Consider the following 21,553-nt stretch of genomic DNA (forward strand, 5'->3'; position numbering starts at 1 on the left):
AAGTTATTTTACTCCTGTAGGGTCTGTTGTTTGAAGCTCTCACTCTGATGCAAAACTCTTTTGAAAAGAGTAATGAGGCAACTACAAATGTCACCTCAAAAGCAGTGTTTTCATGGCTCTGAGCACTGAAGTGTGACTGGATGAACATCAGGCATTGCAGAAATAAACTGCATTGCTTTTGAAGTTTCTTTTTTTTCCTTTTTATATTTTTTTCCTCTCTCCCCTGGAAAACTCTTCTTTAACAGAGATCTCCTGTGGAGTATTACTGTGCTTACTGTGGGGCCTCATGCTGAGCTGAGTCTGGGGTCAGTCCCTACTGCTCCTGGTAACGTTGCCTTTCCCATTTTGTTGGTCGTTGACTATGTCTTGGAAGAAACTTTAAACACTGCCAGTGGTACTTGAGGTTTTATACCAGTTCATTGCTCAGCTCAGTTCCACAAAGGGTGAATATTGTCAGAAGCTGAAGAGGTGTCAGTAGGTCTCAGACTCGCCTTCAGAAAACCAATGGAAAATGGAAGGAAAGGGCAACAAATTCAGAGCTCTAAGCCCAAATCCCTTGCTTTTGTACTCTCCTCCTGGCCAGCTGGGACTCAGGTGTTGTCCAAGCCCAGGAAGGAGGTGCTGTCCCCACAGAGCTCTTTGGGGACTGGCTGAGCCACTGGCCAGAGCTGAGCAGCTTCTTTTCCTGTCAGAGCTGCCGAGCTGGAGGCAGCAGCCTGGGCATCTCCCTGTCCTCCCTCCTGAGAACCAGGAGTGCTGTGGGCTGTGCACATGCATGGTGGTGTCTGCCTTCCCAGCAGAGGCTGTAGAGCAGGGGCTCCTCTGTCACCCAGCCCCAGAGCAACTCACACCCCTGCTGCCAGTTCTGGCCACTTCATCTGCCTTGGATTTCTTGTCTTGGGTAGATGGTGGTGAAGAGGAAATGCTGTCGTGTGGTCTGGGGTTTATGTAACGGAATTGCAGAGATAGGTTTGGTTTCTGTAGGTTATGTAATAAAATTGCAGGTTTATGTAATAAAATACGCAGTTGCACATAGATGGATTTAGGGAATGCTTTGAAATTTTCATTTGCAGTCTGAAAGTGAAGTTGTTTAATTCTTCTTACTGAGAGAATGCTCTAGCTAGAATAGGAGGTTCTGAGTAGAGACCTGGGTGTGTGGCTCATGGTGTTGACTTAATTTTTCAGTTTGGGAAAGTGAGCTAATCTCTATCTCATCTGCTGCTTTTGAAGACTGCAGATGATACCTGTGTGCAGTCCTGGCTACTGTGAGGATTAGTCTGGAAAGCCCTGACAGGGTCCATTTCTCACTGTTTTTGTGATAGGGTGGAAAGCCAATCTGCCCTCAGGAAAATGGAGTGATCCATGCAAACAGGCTTTATATCACACCTCCATCTCATTAACGTGCAGAAGAAATGGAGAACATTAAGATGAGTCCAGAAATCAGTTCTATTAAAATAAACTCTCCCTAAAAGGCTGTGGTAGTAAGTCCAATTTTCTTTGTTTTGCATCACTGGGCAGGTGAGTTACTGAATTTCTAACGACGGCAGTTAATGGAGATGTTTAACAGCATTCCCTGGAGCCCATCACACCGTTGTCCTGACAGGAGTGTCAGCAGCACAGGGTGTGCTTTTACTTTGCTGGGTGTTTGCCCCAGCCATGCAGTAATTGCCCCAGGGCAGGAGCACAGTGCAGTCTTCTGAGTGCCTCTGAATCATAGAATAGAATCATAGAATGGATTGGGTTGGAAAAGACCTCTGAGATCATCAAGTCCAACCCTTGGTCCAACTCCAGGCCTTTTACTAGATCTGGCTGTAGGGGAAGTGGTGCAGGTCTGGTGTGATGGGGCTGATGCCCTCTGTGCTGTGCTGGTCCTGGGAACATGCTGCTTTCTGCTTCTCTGTTTGGTTATTGATCTAAAAGAACACTCGTGTTCAGTCTGTCTTGTCATCTTTTCTCATAAAAGCTTTATCCTGTGTCCAGTCTGTTTTAAAAACATTAGAACAATGTTCTGTTAGGAAAGCATTTGTGTGTGTGTCAAATGAAGGAAGAGTTGCCTGTAAAGGATTCACTGGAATGGCTTTGCAGCAGTGGCTTCAGTGTTCATTAAAAGCAGCTCTGAGGGCTGTCCTTGCTTTTGCTGTGTTGGTGCTGGGATGGTGTCAGGATGAACATCCTGGGCTGTGCTGCAGAACACAAAATCCTCAGTGGGTTCTCTGCCCTGGGGCCTAATTACAGCTGCTTAAAGGACAGCCCTGCTAAAGTGTTGCAGCACTGGTGAGGTACAAACAGCTTTGCAAAGGGTTTGTCCACTGAGTCCCTGCCTGTCCCACCACCCCTTTGTCCTGCCAAAGTGCTGCCAGACGGGGGGTACTGGAATCCACTGTAGCTCCAAGTGCTTCCCCTCCCACAGGGCATCCAGTGCTCCCTCTCTGGGGCACCAGATCTTCTGTGTGTATCTGATGGTTGTAGGAAAATATCCCCTTGTCTTCATTTTATAGCAGTGTTGCTATTTACATAAGAGATAGTCTATAAACCCATGTTTGTTTTATTGTCTCTAAGGCACTGCTCTGAATGTGACAAAATAATAAATACCCTGGTCCAAAAAATAATCTCAATGTTACTTGCTGAGCTTTTATTTATTACAGAAATTTATAATCCAAATTAAATTTGATAAAAGTAACTTCTCTGTAATGTATTTCTCCCTTTTTAAATGCTGGCATAAAGGTGTCAGTGCTGGTTAGCTACATTTTAAACACTGTCAGTGTTTAAAAGTTGTTTTACTCTAGGGAGCTTGTGAACAATTTAAATCCAAGCTGCACATATTTATGCTTTATGTACACTGTGTAATTAGGGATAAAGAAAGCGAAAATTTCTTAACCATCTTTATGGATGATGTGAGCCTGAAGATTGGGCCTGTGGTGTCTGACTGAGTACACTTTATCTACACTTGTGTTTTGTCTGCATTTGTACAGATCGTTATATTAGGATATTAAGTTTGGGAGAAAAATCTCATTTGAAGCAATTTCCCTTTTTCTGAGGCAGTGAAGCAGCTCAAACCAGAAATACTTTGCAGTTGAAGACAGAAATGGCTTAGAGTTTTCCTGTGTCTGTGGGGTCAGTACTCATGCAAGTGCTCAGCTGGGTTGGCCAGGCCCAAAGAGAACCAGCCGGGTGGTGTAGAAGGGTCTGAGTTGAGGGTGTGTGTTGTGAGATGGTTGAGCAGCACTGGCTGTTGCCCAAACCCTCCCGTGGCAGAGCTGAGGGTCAGGGTGTTGTCCCTGCCCAGGAGGGTGCAGTGCTCCTGGCACACAGTCGAGGCACAGGCTTGGGTGCTGACTTGAAATTCTTCAACAGTCTCACTGAGAAAACAGAAATTTCTCCTGAGTTAGAGAGCCTGTAGTGAAGCAATCATAGCTGGCTCGACAGGCTGTATATCCTCCTGCTCCTGCTCAGGATGGTTATTTGCAGCTGAGTTTTGTTCACTTGGAGAGTCTAATGAACTATAAAAGGATGTTTGTCCAATTCATCTTCATTTAAATGCCTTCTCTTGTCTTAGATGTCACTTTTACTTAGGAATGCTTAATTTGATAACCTGAGAATTAGTTCAGCCAGTTTCCAGAGGAGAATTCCTGTTGCTGGGGTGTTTTGCCCTCTATCAATAACAAAGCTTCTTTTGGAGATCCTTCCTTTAAGAACAACAGCAGAACCCATTTCTTAGTAAATATGCTCTTACTCCTTTGTGACATGCATGAAAGGCAGCAGAGCCCTTGGAGTGAATCTCTGCTGCAAAACTGGGTTTCCTGAGCACAGGGAAGTAAAAAGGCAGCAGCAGAAACATGACCTGATAAAAGAGTTATCAGTATTAACTGAGCACCCTCTGCCAGCCAGCAGAAAGTGTTTTTCATTTGGTGGTCTTGAGGAGTGAGCACCCAGGGAAGGCATCAGTCTGTTTAAACAGAACTTTATTATGCCAATTTGTTATTTCCCCATCACCCTCCGACAGGAGCCTGTGATTTGAGTGAGCCATGATGCTGAGGGCAGAGTTAAATTTATCTCAATTAAGGTGAGTGTGCTCTGCTGCAAGAACATCACAAAAACAAACTTTCTCAGTCAATAAAAAGAATTTTGTTTTACGTTCAGCATGATGACTGGAACTGGATCCAGCTCACTGGGGCCATGGTGTGAGGAGCTTCTCCAACCCTTCCAAGCACCACTTCACCCCTCAGTAAAATTGGTGTTTTCTTGCTTTTCGAAGTGTTTTAAGATAAGATTTTTTTCTCGGCAAAATATGGTGACACTTGAGTGGGTTACTCTTTTAAAATGCAGATCATCAATGTATGTGAAAACAAATAAGCTTATCAGATACCACACCATTAGAATAGCATACCCCTGGTTCCACCTGTAATCGTGCCCTGACCCAAGCCAGGGGCTTCATCCAGATTTCCCAGCAAACAGCCATGAAGCCACAGGGCTGTGTGCATAGGAGGGGTAGAGGTATATCAAAGAACTGGTTTGCTCTCTTCTAGGATTTTACTACTCCTAATGAGAAACTACAATTTATCTGAAGATTTCTTTGCAAAACAGAAGGCCCTTAAATGTGCTGGGTTCACCAGATCATCCTGCTTGGCCTCTGAAGGGCTGCTGTCCAGAGCTGCCCACCATCCCCTTCCTGCAGGGTGATGCTTCCTCCTCTTCCTCACTGTTGAGGTTCCTCCCCTGCCAGGCAGATGTCCATTATAATGAGATGTAAAAAAAAAAAAAAAGGATGGGGGTATAATAAAGGCAGAGGAGTGTAATGTTATAGCTTGATTTGACAGGACCTCCTGCTGTTGCAGCTGCCAGAGCCAGCCATGGAATAGATTAATCTGTATTCCAACACGCCAAGCTGAAGTCAAGATCGATCTAATTAGGGTGTTTTAAACACTGCTTTGCATGCTGAAGTCTCCATGCCTGTCTGCAGAGGGAAGGGCTCCCAGGAGCTAGAGGTGATCCTGGGCTGAGCAGGACTCTTGTGCATCTGGGGAGCACATGTGGAGTGACCTCCCAGAGCCAGGGATTGGCTGGCGTGGTGCCCTGTGGAGCTGGGATCGTGGGAAGTGGCAGGGCCTGCAGGTGAGCCAGCCATGGGGCAGCAGCAGTGTTATCCCTCTTCCCATATCCATGAATTGATGGGATTTGGGGATTTTTGTATGAAAGAAGTTGTTCTTGGTGCACAGTAGCTGCCAGCTGGTACCTGTTATTTCTGCTAAGGCAAAGCTCAGTTTGGTGTTTGCCTCTCAGAAGAATCACATTCATTCTTTGAAATGGGTCTCGGCAGCAACTTGTGCCTCTGGCCTTGTCTGTGCCCTGCCTGAGAGTGATGCATTTTGTGCAGGTGATGTGGACTTTGGCTGGGTGTCACGTGCCCGTGGAGAAGGTCCCAGAACATTCCGTAGCAGGCAGGCTGTGCCCGAGGCTTCGCCCGGGGGGCCGAACAGCTCAGCTCTGTCTGCACCGAGATCAAAGCAGGGCAGCTGCAGGTTCTGGGGATCATTTCCCAAAGGAGATGCAACCCTGAGCAAATGCTGTGATTACAGCTTTTAAAGTGTTGGACATGTGAGATGCAGATAGAGACAGTCCGTGGGAGGACAGACAGACCCAGTCCACGGGAATCTTTGCCCCTGGGTTGGTGCCTCTCACTTCCAAAGGCTTGTGCAAACACTTCAACAAACACTTTAATCCACCAAATCATGGATTCAGCCACTCATCCCATCAGCATTTGCCCTGATTTCGGCTGGTGTCCTTGTCCTTTGTGTTTGTTGGGCCAGGATTTGCATTATGGCATAACCTTGATTTGGGGGGAGCAGCATGAAACACACTAGATTTGTTTTGGGGTTTTTTTTCAGGAAGCTGATTCAAAAAAAGGTTTAGATAGTTCAGAAATAATACTGTAAAATATTTCTTTGAACATTTTGAGCAGGCAACTAAATATTTCCTGGATTTTCTGCAGTGGTATGTTGAAAGAACAACCTTGTTCTCAAAACCCCTGTGTCAGCTCCTTTAGACTTGTCAGTGGTTTTAAAGATTTTATTGATAAAATGGATAAATATCTGCATATGACTGCCAAAGCAAAAATGATGGCTGAAATACATTTCCTAGTAAGGGAATATTGGGAAAAAGCAATGAAGATAGATCATTGGTGAGAATATTGCAACTAAAATGCTGCATCAACACTTCCAAAAAAAGACTGGGGGAAAAAATAGTGTGAAATACAGAAGGCTGACTCCTTCCTAAACCAGCAGAGCATGTGTTGGGATGTATGGAGGGAAAAAAAAATCATTTTGTTGTATTTCTTTCACCTTAAGAAAACAGCATCTTGCAAGGACTTGCAGGCTTTCTGCGATACTTTTTAATGTCAGCACTTAATGTGGTGTTGCTTTTTGTGGCGCGGCAGTTTCTGTGCCACCCCCGAGCCATCCTTCACCCCGTTAGGCTGTCGGAATGACGGAGCAGCCACACGGCGCGGCCACCCGATAAACCTGTTATCTGCCTGCTCCTCCTGCCGGCCGCGCTCCCAATCTCCTTGCAACATGAAAAATTGACACCACCTCAGGCAGAAATCTGTTTCCAAAAGGAAGCTCCATTTATAAGTAGCTAATGAAATGGGGTGGGGGTGCGTGCACCTGTGCAGCCTCTCCTCTTGCTGCCCTTGTGTAGGATGCAGATAATCCGTGCAGCAGGGAGCACAGAAACCATGGCCAGGCAGCCTGGGTGCCTTCTGGGGCCCAGGCAGGGGGAGAAGGAGCTCCAGGCAAACACGGTGGTGTTGCTCATTCTTTGTGTGCTGGAGCTGCTCGTGGCTCTGGGCTGGGCAGCACCAGGGAGGTGAGTGTTAAAATGATGATGGCAATGAGAGGGTGATCCCTCTCCTCTGCACGCTGCGTTTCCCTCTCTGAAAATAACAAATCTTGAGGCCTCTTCGCTCCCCACCACTGTGAGTGAGCAAGTGTTTATGGCCATTAATTTTCATCAGTCTTAATCAGCAAGATAATGGTGAGGACATCTTGGAGAAGCTGGGGAATCTAAACCACTCGATCTGTGTTTAACACAGACCTGCAGGCAGGAAACAGTGCCAGATGGTTTGGAAAGGGAGAGAATCTGGGCCCCAGCTCCTTTGCTTTGCAGAATTGTGCTTGGGCTTTGAGGTGTGTGGCTCAGTCACTTCTCAGAGTGACACTGTGGTTGGACCTCGATACAGGTGTCTCCTGTGCACTTGCAGTGCTTTTTACTTGGCTCCAGGGTTTGTGCTGTAAAATATGACCCCCAAATGCAATTGAGGAGACTGTAAACAAGTTTATTTGGTCATTTCTGGTTTGTTGTGGCCTATTTATTTTTGTCGATGGGATTTTCTGAAAAGGAAAATGGTTGGTTTGAGGATTTTTCCTTTAGCTCGTACCAGTTCAGTCTCTGTGGGAGCTGTGTGCTGGCACAGGTATTCCTTTCTCCAGCTCTCCTGTTTCAGTAACTGTTCCTGCTTCAGTGAACTGGGCAGGGCTTTGGACAGGGCTCCTTTAGGCCTGAAGGAGGAGGCAGTATGTGGTGCCTTTGGCTGTGATGGAGGGTCCCAAAGCATGTGCACTGCTGGGCACTGTATGTCCAGGGGAGGAAACCAGAGTGGAATTTGTGTGCTATGTGAGGTCCTTTTTCGGGTCCTGAGGCAGAGGAGGAAGACACTTCACTGGCTGGGCTGGGATGAAGTGGGTGAGGAGCTGTCTGCTCTCCTTGCAAACGTGGCTTGTGGCTCTCACCACTGGTCTGTCTCCTCTCACTGTGATGGGAAGGAACCAGGGTTCTGCTTATCAACAGCTACACACCAAAGTGCTGGAGTAAATTTAATGGCATGTACAGAGGAGACTAAGCTCCTGTTCCTGATCTCAGCGTGCAATTTTCATTTTGTATCTCTAGAACATGTCTGTTCCATCCTGGCTTCCCTTCTGCGAAACCTGAGAGGGCAGCAGAGGACACGGTTACTGAATAAATTCACAGAGAATGACAGTGAGAAGGTGAGTGCTGAAGATGTGTCTCTGTCTCTGGACTGCCAGGCTTGCTCAGAACACTTGCTCAGGGTAGAGTGTCTTTGTGTACTCACTAAGTTACAGAAAGCCATCGTCATACCTGCCTGCAGAGACTTGTGCTGTCACAAACCTTCCTTCTCTCACTCACATTTTATCTACAAACTGGAGAACTGGATGTGCATGGAGTGCTTGTCCTCTGCCTCCCCTCTGCTCTTGCTTTCTGGTGTTCTTGCACATGGTAGGAGCGATTCTCAGTCCCAAGGTGTGTCTCTGCTAAAGCCTGACCATGGAAGACAATATGTGGTATTACATCGTGCTGGCTCTGAGACCAGGGCAGCATGGAAAGGTGCCAGTGTGTCTGGTGAAGCTGTTTTGTGAGAGTTTAGGAATTACTGTGGTGCACATTTAACATTCCCCACTCCTCTCCTAGAATGTCTCACTTTAGTGGTGTTTGCTCTTGGTAATTCTTTCCAAAATATTTACATGGTAGGGAATAGATCAAAGCATTGAAGAAGAGAAATAGCAGCTTTTGCAGACCAGGAATCCCAAGGGATTTGTAAATTCTGCCACTGGGAAAATACTGGTTCCTTAGTATTCCTCATTACTGTGTTTTAAAAGTGTTTTTCATTACCTATTCTACCAATTGCAGATTACTAGATGGTATTTCAGTTGCCCTAACACAGTTCAGAGGAGAGCAGGAACATCCAGCACAGACAGAGAGGTCTGCTGGGGAAACAAGGAGCCTGGAGAGCCACAGCACAGAGAGAGCGAGCTGGGGACACATCTGTTTGCTGCCATTTATCTGGTGCTGATGGGACTGTGTTCCCATCTGGGGTTACATCCAAATGCCTGCAGCCTCAGTGTGCTCATCCAACCAGCACTTGTACCCTCCTTCTGTAACATGTTCCTTCCCGGGAGGGACAGAGTTGCCTGTTGCTTTGTGAAGGCTGCAGATAGGAGGAAAACAAAATGGCATGAAGGATTAAAGATGATTGCACTGTTCTTTTTTCCTGCTTATGTCTCTCTCTTCTGCCCTTGCAGGTTGATAGGCTGATGGAACTGTATTTTAAGTACCTGGATGCAATGCAGGCAGCTGATAAGAAGATTGATGGGGAGAAACATGTATGTATTGCTTAAATTTCACCAGGTCATGTCTGTAACAGGTGTGTTCTCTGCACAGGACTCTTGGCTTAGCCAGGTCACTCTTCTCAGCCATGTCCACACTGTGCTGTTACATCTTAACTCCTGTTGCCCCACTCTCCAACTTCCAGGTAACCTCGGATAAAATGGGACAAGAACTTCTCTACAGTGAGTGCTTCTGGCTGTCTCTTAGAGCGAATTTTACTAAAGGGCCTAATTCCCTGCTCCAATTTGCCTTCATTTTTACCTGGCTGCAGTCCTGCTTGGTTTGGCAGATGGAGAGTAGGTGAAGTGTAGAGAGACAATTACATGATAATGTCCTACCCTGGTCTGTAGAGTTCTGATGAGTGGCGAGAAAGCCTCTGTGTTGATGAGTTAGCTGAGGTGCAGCCAAGGGCTGTGTGCTCCCTGCACACCAGCAGTGAGTGTTTGAGTGACAGGAGCCCTGGTACTGCACAGCACTTTCTTGGAACTGAGGCTGGAACAGACCTTTTGAAAGAGAGCGAGCGGCTGGAGTCGGGAAGCAGCTTGCAGAGCTGTTAGTGAGCTTGGCCAGCTTCCCACAAGATTATCTGTATCAGCACTGAGGAGGGGGTGAGATTGATTAGCACTGACGGGGAGCAGTGGCTGCAGCTGCCATCCCAGGCCCCAACAAACAGCTGCCTGCCCACTGCCAGGACTGCTTCTCTGAGCACTGCCAGGCATTCCGAGGGCATCGGAGCACTGCTGCTGCTGCTGCTCAAACAGGCACGGGAGTGAGTGATGAATGGAGCTGCCTTTGCTGCCAGCACTCAGGCTCCGTGTGGGCAGCAGCACCAGTGAGTGGTGGCCTGGAGGAAAACAGCATTTACCCTTATCTGCTCTGCCTCCATGCTCTGTCCATCCTCCTGAGAACAGGGCAAGAAATTGGTTATTCTTTACATTTTGGTGTTGGTGTGGGCGTTTTAAAACTAAAAAATGAAAATGGGTTTTTCTGAGTGAAGCCTCGTGGTGTGTTGAGCTGCTGTACAGAGCCCTAAAATGCTGCATGCAGAGTGAGGGTTCGTGCCCTTTATCCAGGAATATCCTGGAGCAAATGTTTAAATCTGTAGCAAACAGCCAGCACAAAGCAGGGGTGGAGAATCTGAGTGTGAAGAAGCTTGTGTAGAAGCTCTTTGATTAATAATATTAACCCATTTGTTTCTACGAATGCACAAGAGAAGTGAAACCAAAGAGCCTCAGGTTTTCCTCTTGTATCCAGAATGGATCTCAATTCTTCACCTCCTGGTGGAATTAATAATAGGATTTGGCAGAAGCATCTCATGAGTGCCTTATATTGGGTACAACATGTATGAAATACAATGTTGAAATTTATTCCTAGCTTTCAACACTCTTGGAATTATCGTTTCCTTTATTTTGTGGCATTCTCAGATGGTCAGTGGGACAAGGTCTCCTGAGACCTGAAGTGTCTCAAGCATTTTCCCCACGCAGAATTAGGCAAAAGGCATCATTCTGTCTGTCACATCATGGCAACGTCTGGCTGTGACAGGATTTATGGAGCACTTTAACGTTCCTGGTTGTGGCACATGAATCATTGAGGTGGATGGTGTGAATGCTTTAGAACTGTGCTCTGTCACTTGGGGACTTTCGACCTTCCCCTTGCAGCAGAAGACATAGTACCCCACAACCCTGCTATGCAGGCAGTCACCTTTCTCCCTGCCCCATAGGAAAGTGATACCTGGTGAGGTTTTACAGATTCAGTCTGTACCGAGTGATGGACAGAGTATCCTGGTGTAAGTCTTGCATTACAAGGAGTGAAAAGCTGATTACACAAGGAATGACTGAGTGTTTTATCTTTAGTAATGCAGCTGGCATAAGAAGCTCCTGCTCTTGCAGTTCTCCTCCTTTTTATTTCTTTTAGCTTGGCTTATTTTAGTGATTTGGTTTATAGCCCTGTTTTTCAGCCCATGGCAGTGATGGTGGGGGAATAGTTGAGGTTAGAAGAAGGGGAGGAATTTTTGAATCCAGCTGTTTTGAGGAGGAAAACTTGTCATCAAACTGCACCCTTGATCTGGACAGTAAAACAAGATGAAGTCACTGAACCCCTGCTCAGTGTTACCTCCTTGTTTGCTTTGAAATCTGTTCCAAAGGGATCAGAGGTGGTAATTAGGTGATTATCCTAATTGCCCTGTGAAACCCAGGAGCAAAGTCCATGAGAACATTGTTTCCAACACTTGATGCCTATCTTAGCACTTTTCTTAGAGTTTTTAGTCAATGAAAGTATCTTGTTCTTCTCTCAAATTCTTTAGTTATTTCTGTAGAAAATGGTGCAAAATCCTGTGGCTTTTACCTCCCTCTAAAATGAGGTGTAATTATGAGTGGAAGCAATAGCCTTGGTGATCTCTAAAGATGGTAGGAAATGACACGAGATGGTTTAATATTTTTATAGTTCCACAGAAGATTGTGCTCAGCAGGTTTATTCGATAAAATATTCTCACCAGACACTTTGTGCTATAATGACTTACAAATTACATGCTAATTGTGCTACAGTTCAGCCGCCATCCTTGAAAGGGAGAGGTGGAACTCTTAGGATGAGTGTGGTGTCCACAGGTGGGGACAACAGGTAGGGAATTGTGTCAGCCTGTGCTTTCTGTTTGGTGTAGAAAGACTGAAGTGCCTGGAGCTGTGCGAGGGCAGGACGAGGCGTCCTGGCAGGGCCTGAGATGCAAGAGAGAGGAACACCCTGCTGTTCTGGAGCATGACTGGGTTTGCACTTTCAAGCTTTCCCAGCATATGGCCAGCAAGCCCAGGTGAACTTTGAGTGTTCTTGCAGAGTATGGTTTTTATATGACTGCCCTGACACAGGTTCCATTTCATGTTGAGCTTGGAACAGGAGCCACTGCTCTGTTCTCTGCTCTGCTCTCTGGCAGACACAATGAGCTTTTTGACTCTTGTGGGCTGAAGGCTCAGTGTACAGAAATTCAAGGGAGAAATTCAAGTCCTTCTCATAGCAGAAGGGTCTGGTGGTTTATTCTGTGTTTCTGAGAGCTTCTTGATCCCTTGGGTATGACCTGGATGCAGTCAGCTTTCCCATCTCTGACAGCCTGGACTGGCCTCGTTGTCCCACACAGAGGATGTAAAATCAGGATTTTGTATGTGTCTGTTCTTGATCAGTGCCCGTTCCTTTTGCTCTGCCCAGCTGTGCTGTGCATGCTGGAAGGTGAGTGATGGATGAGGAAGCATGCAGAGAATCTACTCCACTGCCTGTTTGGAGCAGATGTGATCTTTGGTACAGCACTGGCAGATCCATCACGTTTTTAGGTTTGGAGTCTCTACTTGACACCTCGAGGCCTGTCAGTCCTGCCTCATTAGTGTGAGAGAAGCTCATTTTAGCTTCACAGAAGCCCATCTTATTGCTGTCTTCTCCCATCAGCAAGGGGCATCTCAGTACATATTGCTGGCAGATTAGAAATGGCACCTGAGCGCTCATTTGGAGGTTGGTGCCTGACAGCTTTGAAAGAGAGACCAGGTGGGAAGGGGGCTGCTTGGTACCATACTGGAGGCAGGTTAGCATTGAAAGGGTGGCTGTGGTTTAAAAAAAAAATTTTAGAAGGACTGTGAAAAGGCACCTTAAAACTGTACTTGTCTTCTAATTCCTATCTGCTTAATTTACTGGCACAAAATAATCTTCTGTGCTGAGAGGGGCTGTGTGAGCTGCCGCCGCTGTGTAATCAGGACTGCAGCTGCCTGGATCCAGCTCCTGTGATCACCATGCTCAGATCAGAATACAGAGCAGACCCAGCCTTTGTTTCCTGCTCTGGAGATCCAGAGTCCTGGCCTGTGGATGTTTTTCTGCTCAGGAATTTAGCACTGTGAGCAGAGCAGGCAGTGAGCCTGTGTGCAGTGTGGAGGGTGAGCAGTGGTTCAGGAGTGAGTGCTTTGTCTTTCTTGAATGGGGTTTTTGGTAATTCAGTCAATATTCCACTCTCTCACCAGCCAGACTCATCATTGTTTAGCTTTAGAAACCAGATTTTATCAGATTCCTGCCATTTGGCTTGGATGTAGGGTGAGGGAAGTCAGTCGTTGCACAAAATTGGATTTTTCTATTTGCTGGCAAGAGCTTGCCTGCAGGCTTTGCCCAGTCATGCCTGTGCCCACGATTTTGAGAACCTGGAGTAAGTGACAGTTGTGCATGTGCTGGAGTGGACAGGATCTGATGCACAACATCACATCAGAGTGTAGCCAAAGCAGGAGACTTCATGGCACAAGTAACAACAAATTTGCTTTTAAACTTATCTTGTTTTTTCACTGGCAAACCAGATTTCTAGAAGGAAATCAGAAACATTTCATTACCTGAGCTTTCCTCCCCTTTTCCAGAGACAGTGGGAATCAGCTGTCCTGAGTCACTCCATCAGGTTTCTGTCCAGAGGGTGCACAGGGCTCATTTCCTTCTTGTACCTAAAACTGTAGACTTGCCACCAGATGCAAGGGCTTGGCTTGACAGAACAGCAGAACGTGGCAGGCTCAGTGAGTGTTGGTGCTGGTGACCTTGTGTGTGTGTGTGCCTGGAGCACGTGCGCCCGAGGAGGCGCGTCCTGCGGAGCGTGGCAGGGACGGAGCGCTCGCAGGTGATGGCTCTAATGAGGAAATATTGCTCTGCCAGCACGTGCCCACCTGCCAGACGGCTGCTGAATAAATCTCAGAGCTGCAGACAGCTCGGGGGGCCTCTCAGGCTGCTCCCTTTGGTTAGGAATGAAACCAGAAAGCAAACCCCAAAATGCAGAAGGTCACACATGATACAAGTGTTAGGGTCAGTCCCCGTGAGGACGGAGGGCGGGCTCATCCCAGAGCCATGGCCAGCCCAGCTCAGGGGAGGCTGCTCTGAGGTTGCTGTTGGGCAGCTCTTGCCAGTGTTTTGAAGCAGATGCTCTGTCTGGACATGAGGAATGGAATGGAATGGAATGGAATGGAATGGAATGGAATGGCCTCTTGCATTCTTCCTCTGGCCTCCCTGTGGGCAGATCTCTCTGATGAAACCCTTGTGTGCAGAGGAAGGATGGACTGTGGGTCAACATCCCCATGGGAGTCATCACTCTGTCTAACAAACCCTGGCCCAGGTCTGCCCTGGCAGCACCCCTCACAAACATAGCTGGAAGAGCCTGGCTGGGCATGGAAAAGCTGTCTTTGTGCAGGGTTTTCATACATGTTTTCTCATCCATCAGTTGATAATGAAGCTGAAAGCCTGGTAAGTCTGTGAGTCTGCCAGCGTTGTGTTCTGCACTGCTGAACAGCACCCTCAGATGGCCAGTAAAAGAGCAGGTTTTGTTCCATTTTGACAAAGAACTTGTAAATCACAGATACATGGGTTTGTTCCATAGTCACACTCTCTCACCACTCAATGCAGAAATGTAATTTGTATGTTTAAATTAAAATTTTAACTTGCAGATGGACACACTTCACAACCAGCAAAGGCAAAACCTTCTTCAAAACTGAATGAAATGTTTTGTGAATGTAAATGAATTATTAAAAGCACTTCTTTGGTGAGAAATATATGGCTGATAATGCTTTGGGAAACAAAGCAGTTCTTAAGAAACCATCAGTTTCACTGTTTGCCACTCCTAGTGGGAAGTGCTCTGAAATACCCCTCTCCCCTTTCCCTTGTGTGGCTTGGCAGGACATGGTGCGTCGGGGGGAGATCATCGACGATGACATGGAAGATGAATTCTATCTGCGCCGCCTGGACGCCGGGCTCTTCGTGCTGCAGCTCATCTGCTACATCATGGCAGAGATCTGCAATGCCAACGTTCCCCAGGTGGGGCTGGGTACGAGCTTGGCACATCACCTGTGTTTCCATCCATGGTGCAAACAAGGCTCTAAATCCTTGCAAATGCTGCCGGGTTGAATAATTGTCTCTCTCATTCCCTTTTTGGGAGGAAACCTCCTGCTTATTACACTTGTGTCCATACAGCTCTATCAAGTTGCAGCAGTTAGGAAGGCATTAGGGGGGGGCAGAAGCTGGTTGTTGTCACTCAGTTCATACAGTCTGTGTGAGCAAGGTCAGGGTGTGAAATGGAAAGGCCCTGTTGATGCCACTGCTGAGGGAAGAGTGGAAGGGGACCTGCTCTCAGGAGGTCTCACAAAGGCACAGCTACAGCAGGTGGCTTTTCTTGATCCATCCAAAATGCTGCATCTCTGCTGCTGTGAATATGTTGGGCTTTGTGAACATTTTCTGTGGCTACTTGTACCTGTGCCATGTGCCTTCCTGGGTGTGCCTGAGTAGGTGCTCTGGGACTGAGGACTAGCAAGGCTGAGTTGGGTTTTGTGGTGCTCAGCTCTCTGCTCATCCCTCAAAGTGGGAAAAAGTGGGACTGTGCATGAATTTGTGTTGTACTGAAGATCACTTTCTTCTCTTTCCTACCCCTCATCAGATTCGTCAGAGAGTCCACCAGATCCTGAACATGAGAGGCAGCTCCATTAAAATTGTTCGACACATCCTGAAGGGTGAGTTGAGATGTCCCCGTGCAAGTGTCTCGTTGCCTCCAGGGGCAGCTTGGTCATTGCTTTGTGGGATGAGCCTTCACATGTAATTCTCCTTGGCTTCATGCACATCTCCAGGCAGCAGCTGAGCAGTGTTCTGAGGTCCTGGCAGGGCTGGAATCACCCTGATTTGTGGCATGCTTTGCTTTGCCTCCAAGTTAGGGCACTTGCTGCAGCTGCTGTCAGGGAACGGCACATCACTTCACGCTTCCATCAGCTCCAGCCTGGCTGGGATGTGCTGCTGACATTAATGTGAAAGTAAATATTTAAGGGAAGTGTCCATGCATGCTAGAGGGAAGAATAGTGGAGTCTCATCTTTCATTAACATGGCCCTGCACTTTACCATCTGCACCATATTAGCACCGGTGGTGTATTTGTCTTGTTCTTAGTGTCAGATTAATATGGATTATGGCATTAAAGTATCCTCCGTAGCTTTAAAATGTAGCTGTTGTGATTTGCAATCCCAGTTTTAAAGTACTGCTTGTTATTTTTAATGCTTATGTTGAATTAGAGCGATGCCTATTTGCTCTGTGGCCCTTCTCTGTGGCCTCCTGTCCTCCACCAGCAGCAACCAGTGCTACTGAGGGGGAGGAGGGCAGGACTTGGGCTCTCCCCACAGCCCCTCAGCTGTGAGGCTTGGCAGGAGCAGCAGGGAACCTGCTGCCCAGGGAAGGTGCCTCCCCATGGGATGTGTCTTTTCCCAAGGGGCTCTGTTGTTTCCAGTGAGGGGTGAGGAGTCTATTTCTGTTCTGAAGGGAAAGGAAGGCTCTGGCAGCATCTCTGGGGTACTGGCTGTGGGATCTGTGGTTTCAGTGTCTCAGCTTTCTTAGGGAGCAATGATTATGTTCTCCTGGCCTTTCCTTCCCCCCACTTCAACACTACCAGGTACAGGCAGCTTTTTTAGCTTTTTTCTTGCAGAAGCTGTCGGGTTTCTCCCATCTCATATGCAGGAAAAAAGGGATCAGAAGGATGGCTGGTATGACGAAATTAAGAGTGATTTTCTGACAGTGTGAGATTACTTGCAGCTATAGGCAATCTCTTTGGCCCTTGTCCTTGGCCACCAAGTGCAAGTTAATGCCTGCTGATGAGCAGGGGTGCTGGATAGGATGTCTTTTCTGATTTTAATTATGATTCTTGACAATTCCTGCCTGCAAACTGTCCATTTCCAGTGCAGAGCGTGGCACACGTCCACGTTCAGATTCCCACACTTGCCCTGGGCCATGGGGCCCCGAGGGAGTTGTCTGCACACCTTGCTGGATTTGCACACCTCACGGTCAGGGCTCTGGGTTCTTGATTTACATACCAAGCTGAATTGGAGGGCAGCTGCATTAAAATTTCATCCAGTTCTTTCTTTCCCAGACAGTGACTTGCATTGTGAAACTTCCTCCGCGTCTGTATCGAGTGTTGCGAGCTGAGGGTCGTGCTGCAGGTTGGGTGCTCTCAGCAGCACCACATTCCCTGCCTGAAGGGGCACACATGGACTGTTAATAATGCAGGGAATGGATCCAGAGTTTGGGGCTCTGACTGCAGCTCCTCCCAGCTTTTATGCTTGCTAGTTTTAGGGACTTTTGCCACCACAACAGTCAGGACCTTTGGAATAAATTTCCTAGTGGGGTCTTTGAAATCCCACAGTGGGGTCCAGCAGATCCCTACAGGCAGGAGAAGCACTGGGCTCAGCTGCTGTCTGGGCTCTGAAATTCAAGTTTTTCAGTAGTTACACAGCTCTGTCCACATCCATGGGCAGTGTAGATTCACCAGCTTTCAAAGCAGAGACACCAGGGACAAGCAGCTGCCACTCCAGAGGAGTCAGTCTGTTGGTCACAACTTCCCGTTGGAACAGGGTTTTGGATGTGGACCCTGCAGTGTGCTCTGGGGGCTGGGGCCAGCCAGGCACTTCTGAAACTTCAGTGGAGTCAGAGATCAGGAGCTCGAGCCTTGGCTGGAATATTTCTGGGCCACTTTCCAACTTGCTCTCAGGACAGATGAGAGCCGGTTTATTTTTACTTTTCGTTCAGTGTTTTGCTCTTGTTCAGTTTTTATTTTCTATTTTTGCATACTAATTAGGTGCTTGGTTTTTTAGTTTGATTTTTATGGCCTACATATTCTCCATGTTTCTCTGGCAACCTGACAGCTGATGGATCCCTTGGGGTTGCTCAGAATTACTTACGATGCAAGGAAGGAAACAAGACTGTTTTCTTATGGTAGGGCTTTCAAGGGGAAGGAGTGGGCAGGGAATAACAGGAGGCTCATTAATGCATTTCTGCAGGCTGACCAGTCCTCCCACACTTCCTTTTTCTTGAATATCAAGCATTTCTTGCAACGGGACAGTTACTTTGTGCTTTGGAAGAAAACAACTGGATGGTGTGTGGCTCGGCTGGGGGGATGTTTTGGGGATGGAGGTTGGATGCAGGACAGTGGATGGTGTCTCTGTCTTGGGGCAACACCTGGACTCCATCTCTCACTGGGAATGGAGGGGCACAGGCCTCTCTGAATAGTGATGCTTGGCTCTGGAATGGCAAAGCTCCCTGTTTCTCCCTGATCCAGAGGGACTAATCATTGGTCCCAGTTCCCTCAGGGAGCCCCTGCTGCGGCCTCTCCCAGGACACCTGGTCACACCTGGTGCCAGGTGAGTGGGCACACCAGGAGCCAGGCAGGTGGAATGTCTGCTGCGTGTTCCAGCCCAAAGCTGTGAGCACAGGTCAGCACCAAGGAAGGGTCAGTGTGCTGTGAGGACAGAGCTCAGTCTGGCTCACAGTCCCTCAGTCTGTGCAGGCTTTGGAGCTTCCAATATCCATTACAAGCCTCAGTATTTCCCAATTGATTTTTACTGTTCTGTAACCATTGTATTTTGTCTAATGAAGCAGAAACCAATCTCAGGCCCTTTCCCTTTGTGTAGCTACAGCAGTGTGTAAGCTCTGGTTAACTGTTGGCAGGAACAGCTTACATTTGATTTTTTTTCAGTCTCAGCGAAGTGGTGGAATTTTAAATAAAAAAGTGTAAATACATGAAATCTCAGTCAGAGATTTATTTTTTAAGCCTGGTTCTGGGGGTTTATCTGGTGTGTTCAAATGAGCATTAGCAGCTGTCGTAACCCAGTAAACAGGCTGCTGGGGCTTTGGTCTTACAAAGCCTAAATGTTTAGAAGGAGAAATGCTAAGCTTTTGGACAAGATTAGAGGAATTTGTGTCTTGCTTTTGTCTGGGTGATCTTGCTGGGACAAAGGAAGGGCACTGTCATTAGTGGCACTCAGCAGTTCCCTGCTTGAGCACTGTCTGTCCTCAGGCTGGGAGTGGAGCACCCCGAGCCTGCTGCCCACCAGGAGGATGTTCTCAGACCACAGCTGTCCCTCACCTGGGCATGGAGAGGCCATGGCAGGTGGGAAGTGCTGGGCATGGAGAGGCCATGGCACGTGGGAAGTGCTGGGCATGGAGAGGCCATGGCACGTGGGAAGTGCTGGGCATAGAGAGGCCATGGCAGGTGCGAGTGCCCGGGCACGCTGCTGGCAGAGGGCTCTGGTACTGCCTGAGGGGACAGGAGAGACTGAGCTAAGTGCCAGCTGTGGCTGGGGAGGGGACCCCCTCCCTGCACACTGGGATCCTCTCCTGCCTGAGGTTTGGATCCCCGGGGCAGCAGTGCAGCCCTTGGCCAAAGTGGGGCTGGGGCTGGGCTGCCCCACAGCAATCAGCCTGTACACAGGGAGCTACCAGGAATCCATCCTTGCAGGAGCTTCTTGCTGCCTTGAAGAGTGATGGAGAGTGGCTTCTCCATCAAGGGAAGGCACCCTGAGCTGGTCCCTTTACCAGGACAGTGGGCAGGTGAGGCTCACCTGCAGCAAACCTCAGCATTATCACCTGCTCTTGTTACAGACACTGGAGCAGTTTATAAATATTACAAAGATTTCTCCCAGAGGCCTGGCAAAGAGCTCTTCTGCTTGTGTGTGGAGAGTGAGAGAGTGCTCGCAGGAGGGAAGACTCCCACATCATCTAACTTCTCCTGTCCTCGCTGCTTTCAGTGCTCTTATAACAAAGGCTTTGATGGAGCTCAGAGCATGTAGCAGTGCTAAACGTATAAATATTAAAGCAAAGAATCTACAGCAACTTACCATTCAGTGCTGAATACAAGCTGTTCTGTTTGTTTGGAAGAAGGGAAAGACTGCGAGCAGGCGGAGGCAGGGAGTGCTGTCTAACCAGCAGCCTGCTCCTGATTTCCTCAGATTTGTTCAGCTCTTTGCTTCCACAGCTCAAACCTGCTTTTCATTTCTTCTTTTTAAACCGTCTTTGAATATGCAGGTTCTGGTGGCAGGATAGGAGGGAGCTGGTGTGGGCTGAGAGCTGCCACATCCAAGTGAATGTCAGGAAGGAGAGCTGCAGAGGGAATGTTTGGTTCCATGGTGTTTGGCTGTGTGCATGGATGGGCAAGATCTTGGTCAGGGTCTGGTGTCCTCTGCCTGACAACAAGGAATTTGGTTGGTAGTTAGATCTGAACTGGTGGGGTTTTTTCTGTGTGGTTAAAAGCACTTGTAGATTGGGGAATTGGGGTCTCCTTGACAAAAACCCCCATTCAGGATGCTTGGACAACAGGCAGGTTAAACCCAGAGCTGGAATGTTTACCAGTTGTGTTGTAGCCCCTGCCTGACCTTCCCTGAAGAATTCAGTGTTCAAAGGGACCCAGGAAGCTGGTGATGCCCAGGTCTGTTTGCATTTCTTGGGAATAATGCCACGATTCCTGTGCCAGAGAACTGGTGCTCCTGGGTGCTGGTGTCTGCTTGGGGCCAGAGAGAGCAGAGTGTTGTTTTCCTTCTGTTCTCTTTGCTCTGTCTGCCACCAAAGCTTTAATGAGGGTCAGCAGGTGTTTGTTATGCAAAGCTTTAACCCTGGGGATGGGCAGGAAAACCACCAATGCTCCTTGCATTAATTCCCATTTGGTTGGTTGCACTGCAGGTGGGTGTAGGTTCTGCTGTGGTATCTGCAGGAATTGTTGCCCGTCATTCATTCCTGTTGCACTCAAAGCCTGTCTGTCTGTCTGTCTGTCTGCTCTCCCTGCAGAATACGCAGAGAACATTGGGGATGGGAAGAACCAGGAGTCCCGGGAGAGTGAGCAGAAGCGGATCCTGGATCTGCTGGAGAATTTCTGAGAACCAGGAGGCTGAACTCTGTGTCTGCCCACAAGGATGTGCTGCCTGTTCTCCCTCTGTGTCTGCCCATGAGGACACGGCGCCAGTTCTCTCTCCTTCTGCCCCTCCTCCAGCCTCGACTGCACGATGAAAGTGATGTTTCTGTGAAACTGCTTCTAAATGGGATTTGGGAGATATTAAAGACAGTTTGCTTTTTTTTTAGCTCCTGGTTTGTTCTTTAAGCAGTGTGCTGTGAGCAGGGCTGCAGCTGGGTATCTCACACCAGGTCATCATGAGGTTTCCCTTTTTTTTTCCTTTTTCCCCCTAAGGCTGCAGGGATCAGTGTCAAATGATATGATTGTGTATGTTGGAAGGAGGGCAGAAAAGGAAGCCTGGATGGCTCAAGAGACTGTTTGCAAGTTATTCCACCCTGATCCATTAATGAAAATGTACAATCCCTGCTCTGATGGGAACCAAGAAGGCTGGGACAATGCTGTGTGTCCAGTTCAGCTCTTCTTAGTGGCACAGGGAATCCGGGCATTGGCCAAATCAGCCATTCCTGTTATGTCTTCCCAAAGGCAAGTCAGAATTGACAGCACGTCCTGCCACAGGCTGGTCACAGTGTCCCCTCCTGAAGGGGACACTGGAGTGAGCCTGCTGGGGGTTTTACCCAGAACTAAGAGGGAGAGGAAGTAAACAGTGACATGCACAAGTTCCATCACCTTCCTTT

General features: G+C 47.9%; 1 protein-coding gene across 1 annotated transcript in view; it reads left to right on the forward strand.

Moving 5' to 3' along the window:
• The window catches only part of CTNNBL1 (catenin beta like 1), a 48,433-nt gene extending 27,388 nt beyond the window's left edge, over window positions 1-21,045 (forward strand). Inside the window, exons 12-16 of the mRNA XM_071572902.1 lie at window positions 7,945-8,042; window positions 9,096-9,176; window positions 14,848-14,985; window positions 15,602-15,674; window positions 20,756-21,045. Coding sequence (XP_071429003.1) covers window positions 7,945-8,042; window positions 9,096-9,176; window positions 14,848-14,985; window positions 15,602-15,674; window positions 20,756-20,844 — 479 coding nt within the window. The 3' untranslated portion in view covers window positions 20,845-21,045. The remainder of the gene's footprint in view (window positions 1-7,944; window positions 8,043-9,095; window positions 9,177-14,847; window positions 14,986-15,601; window positions 15,675-20,755) is intronic.
• The last annotated feature ends 508 nt before the right edge of the window (window positions 21,046-21,553 follow it).

Source organism: Pithys albifrons, chromosome 18, assembly GCF_047495875.1.
Source record: "Pithys albifrons albifrons isolate INPA30051 chromosome 18, PitAlb_v1, whole genome shotgun sequence".
NCBI classification, from domain to species: domain Eukaryota; kingdom Metazoa; phylum Chordata; class Aves; order Passeriformes; family Thamnophilidae; genus Pithys; species Pithys albifrons.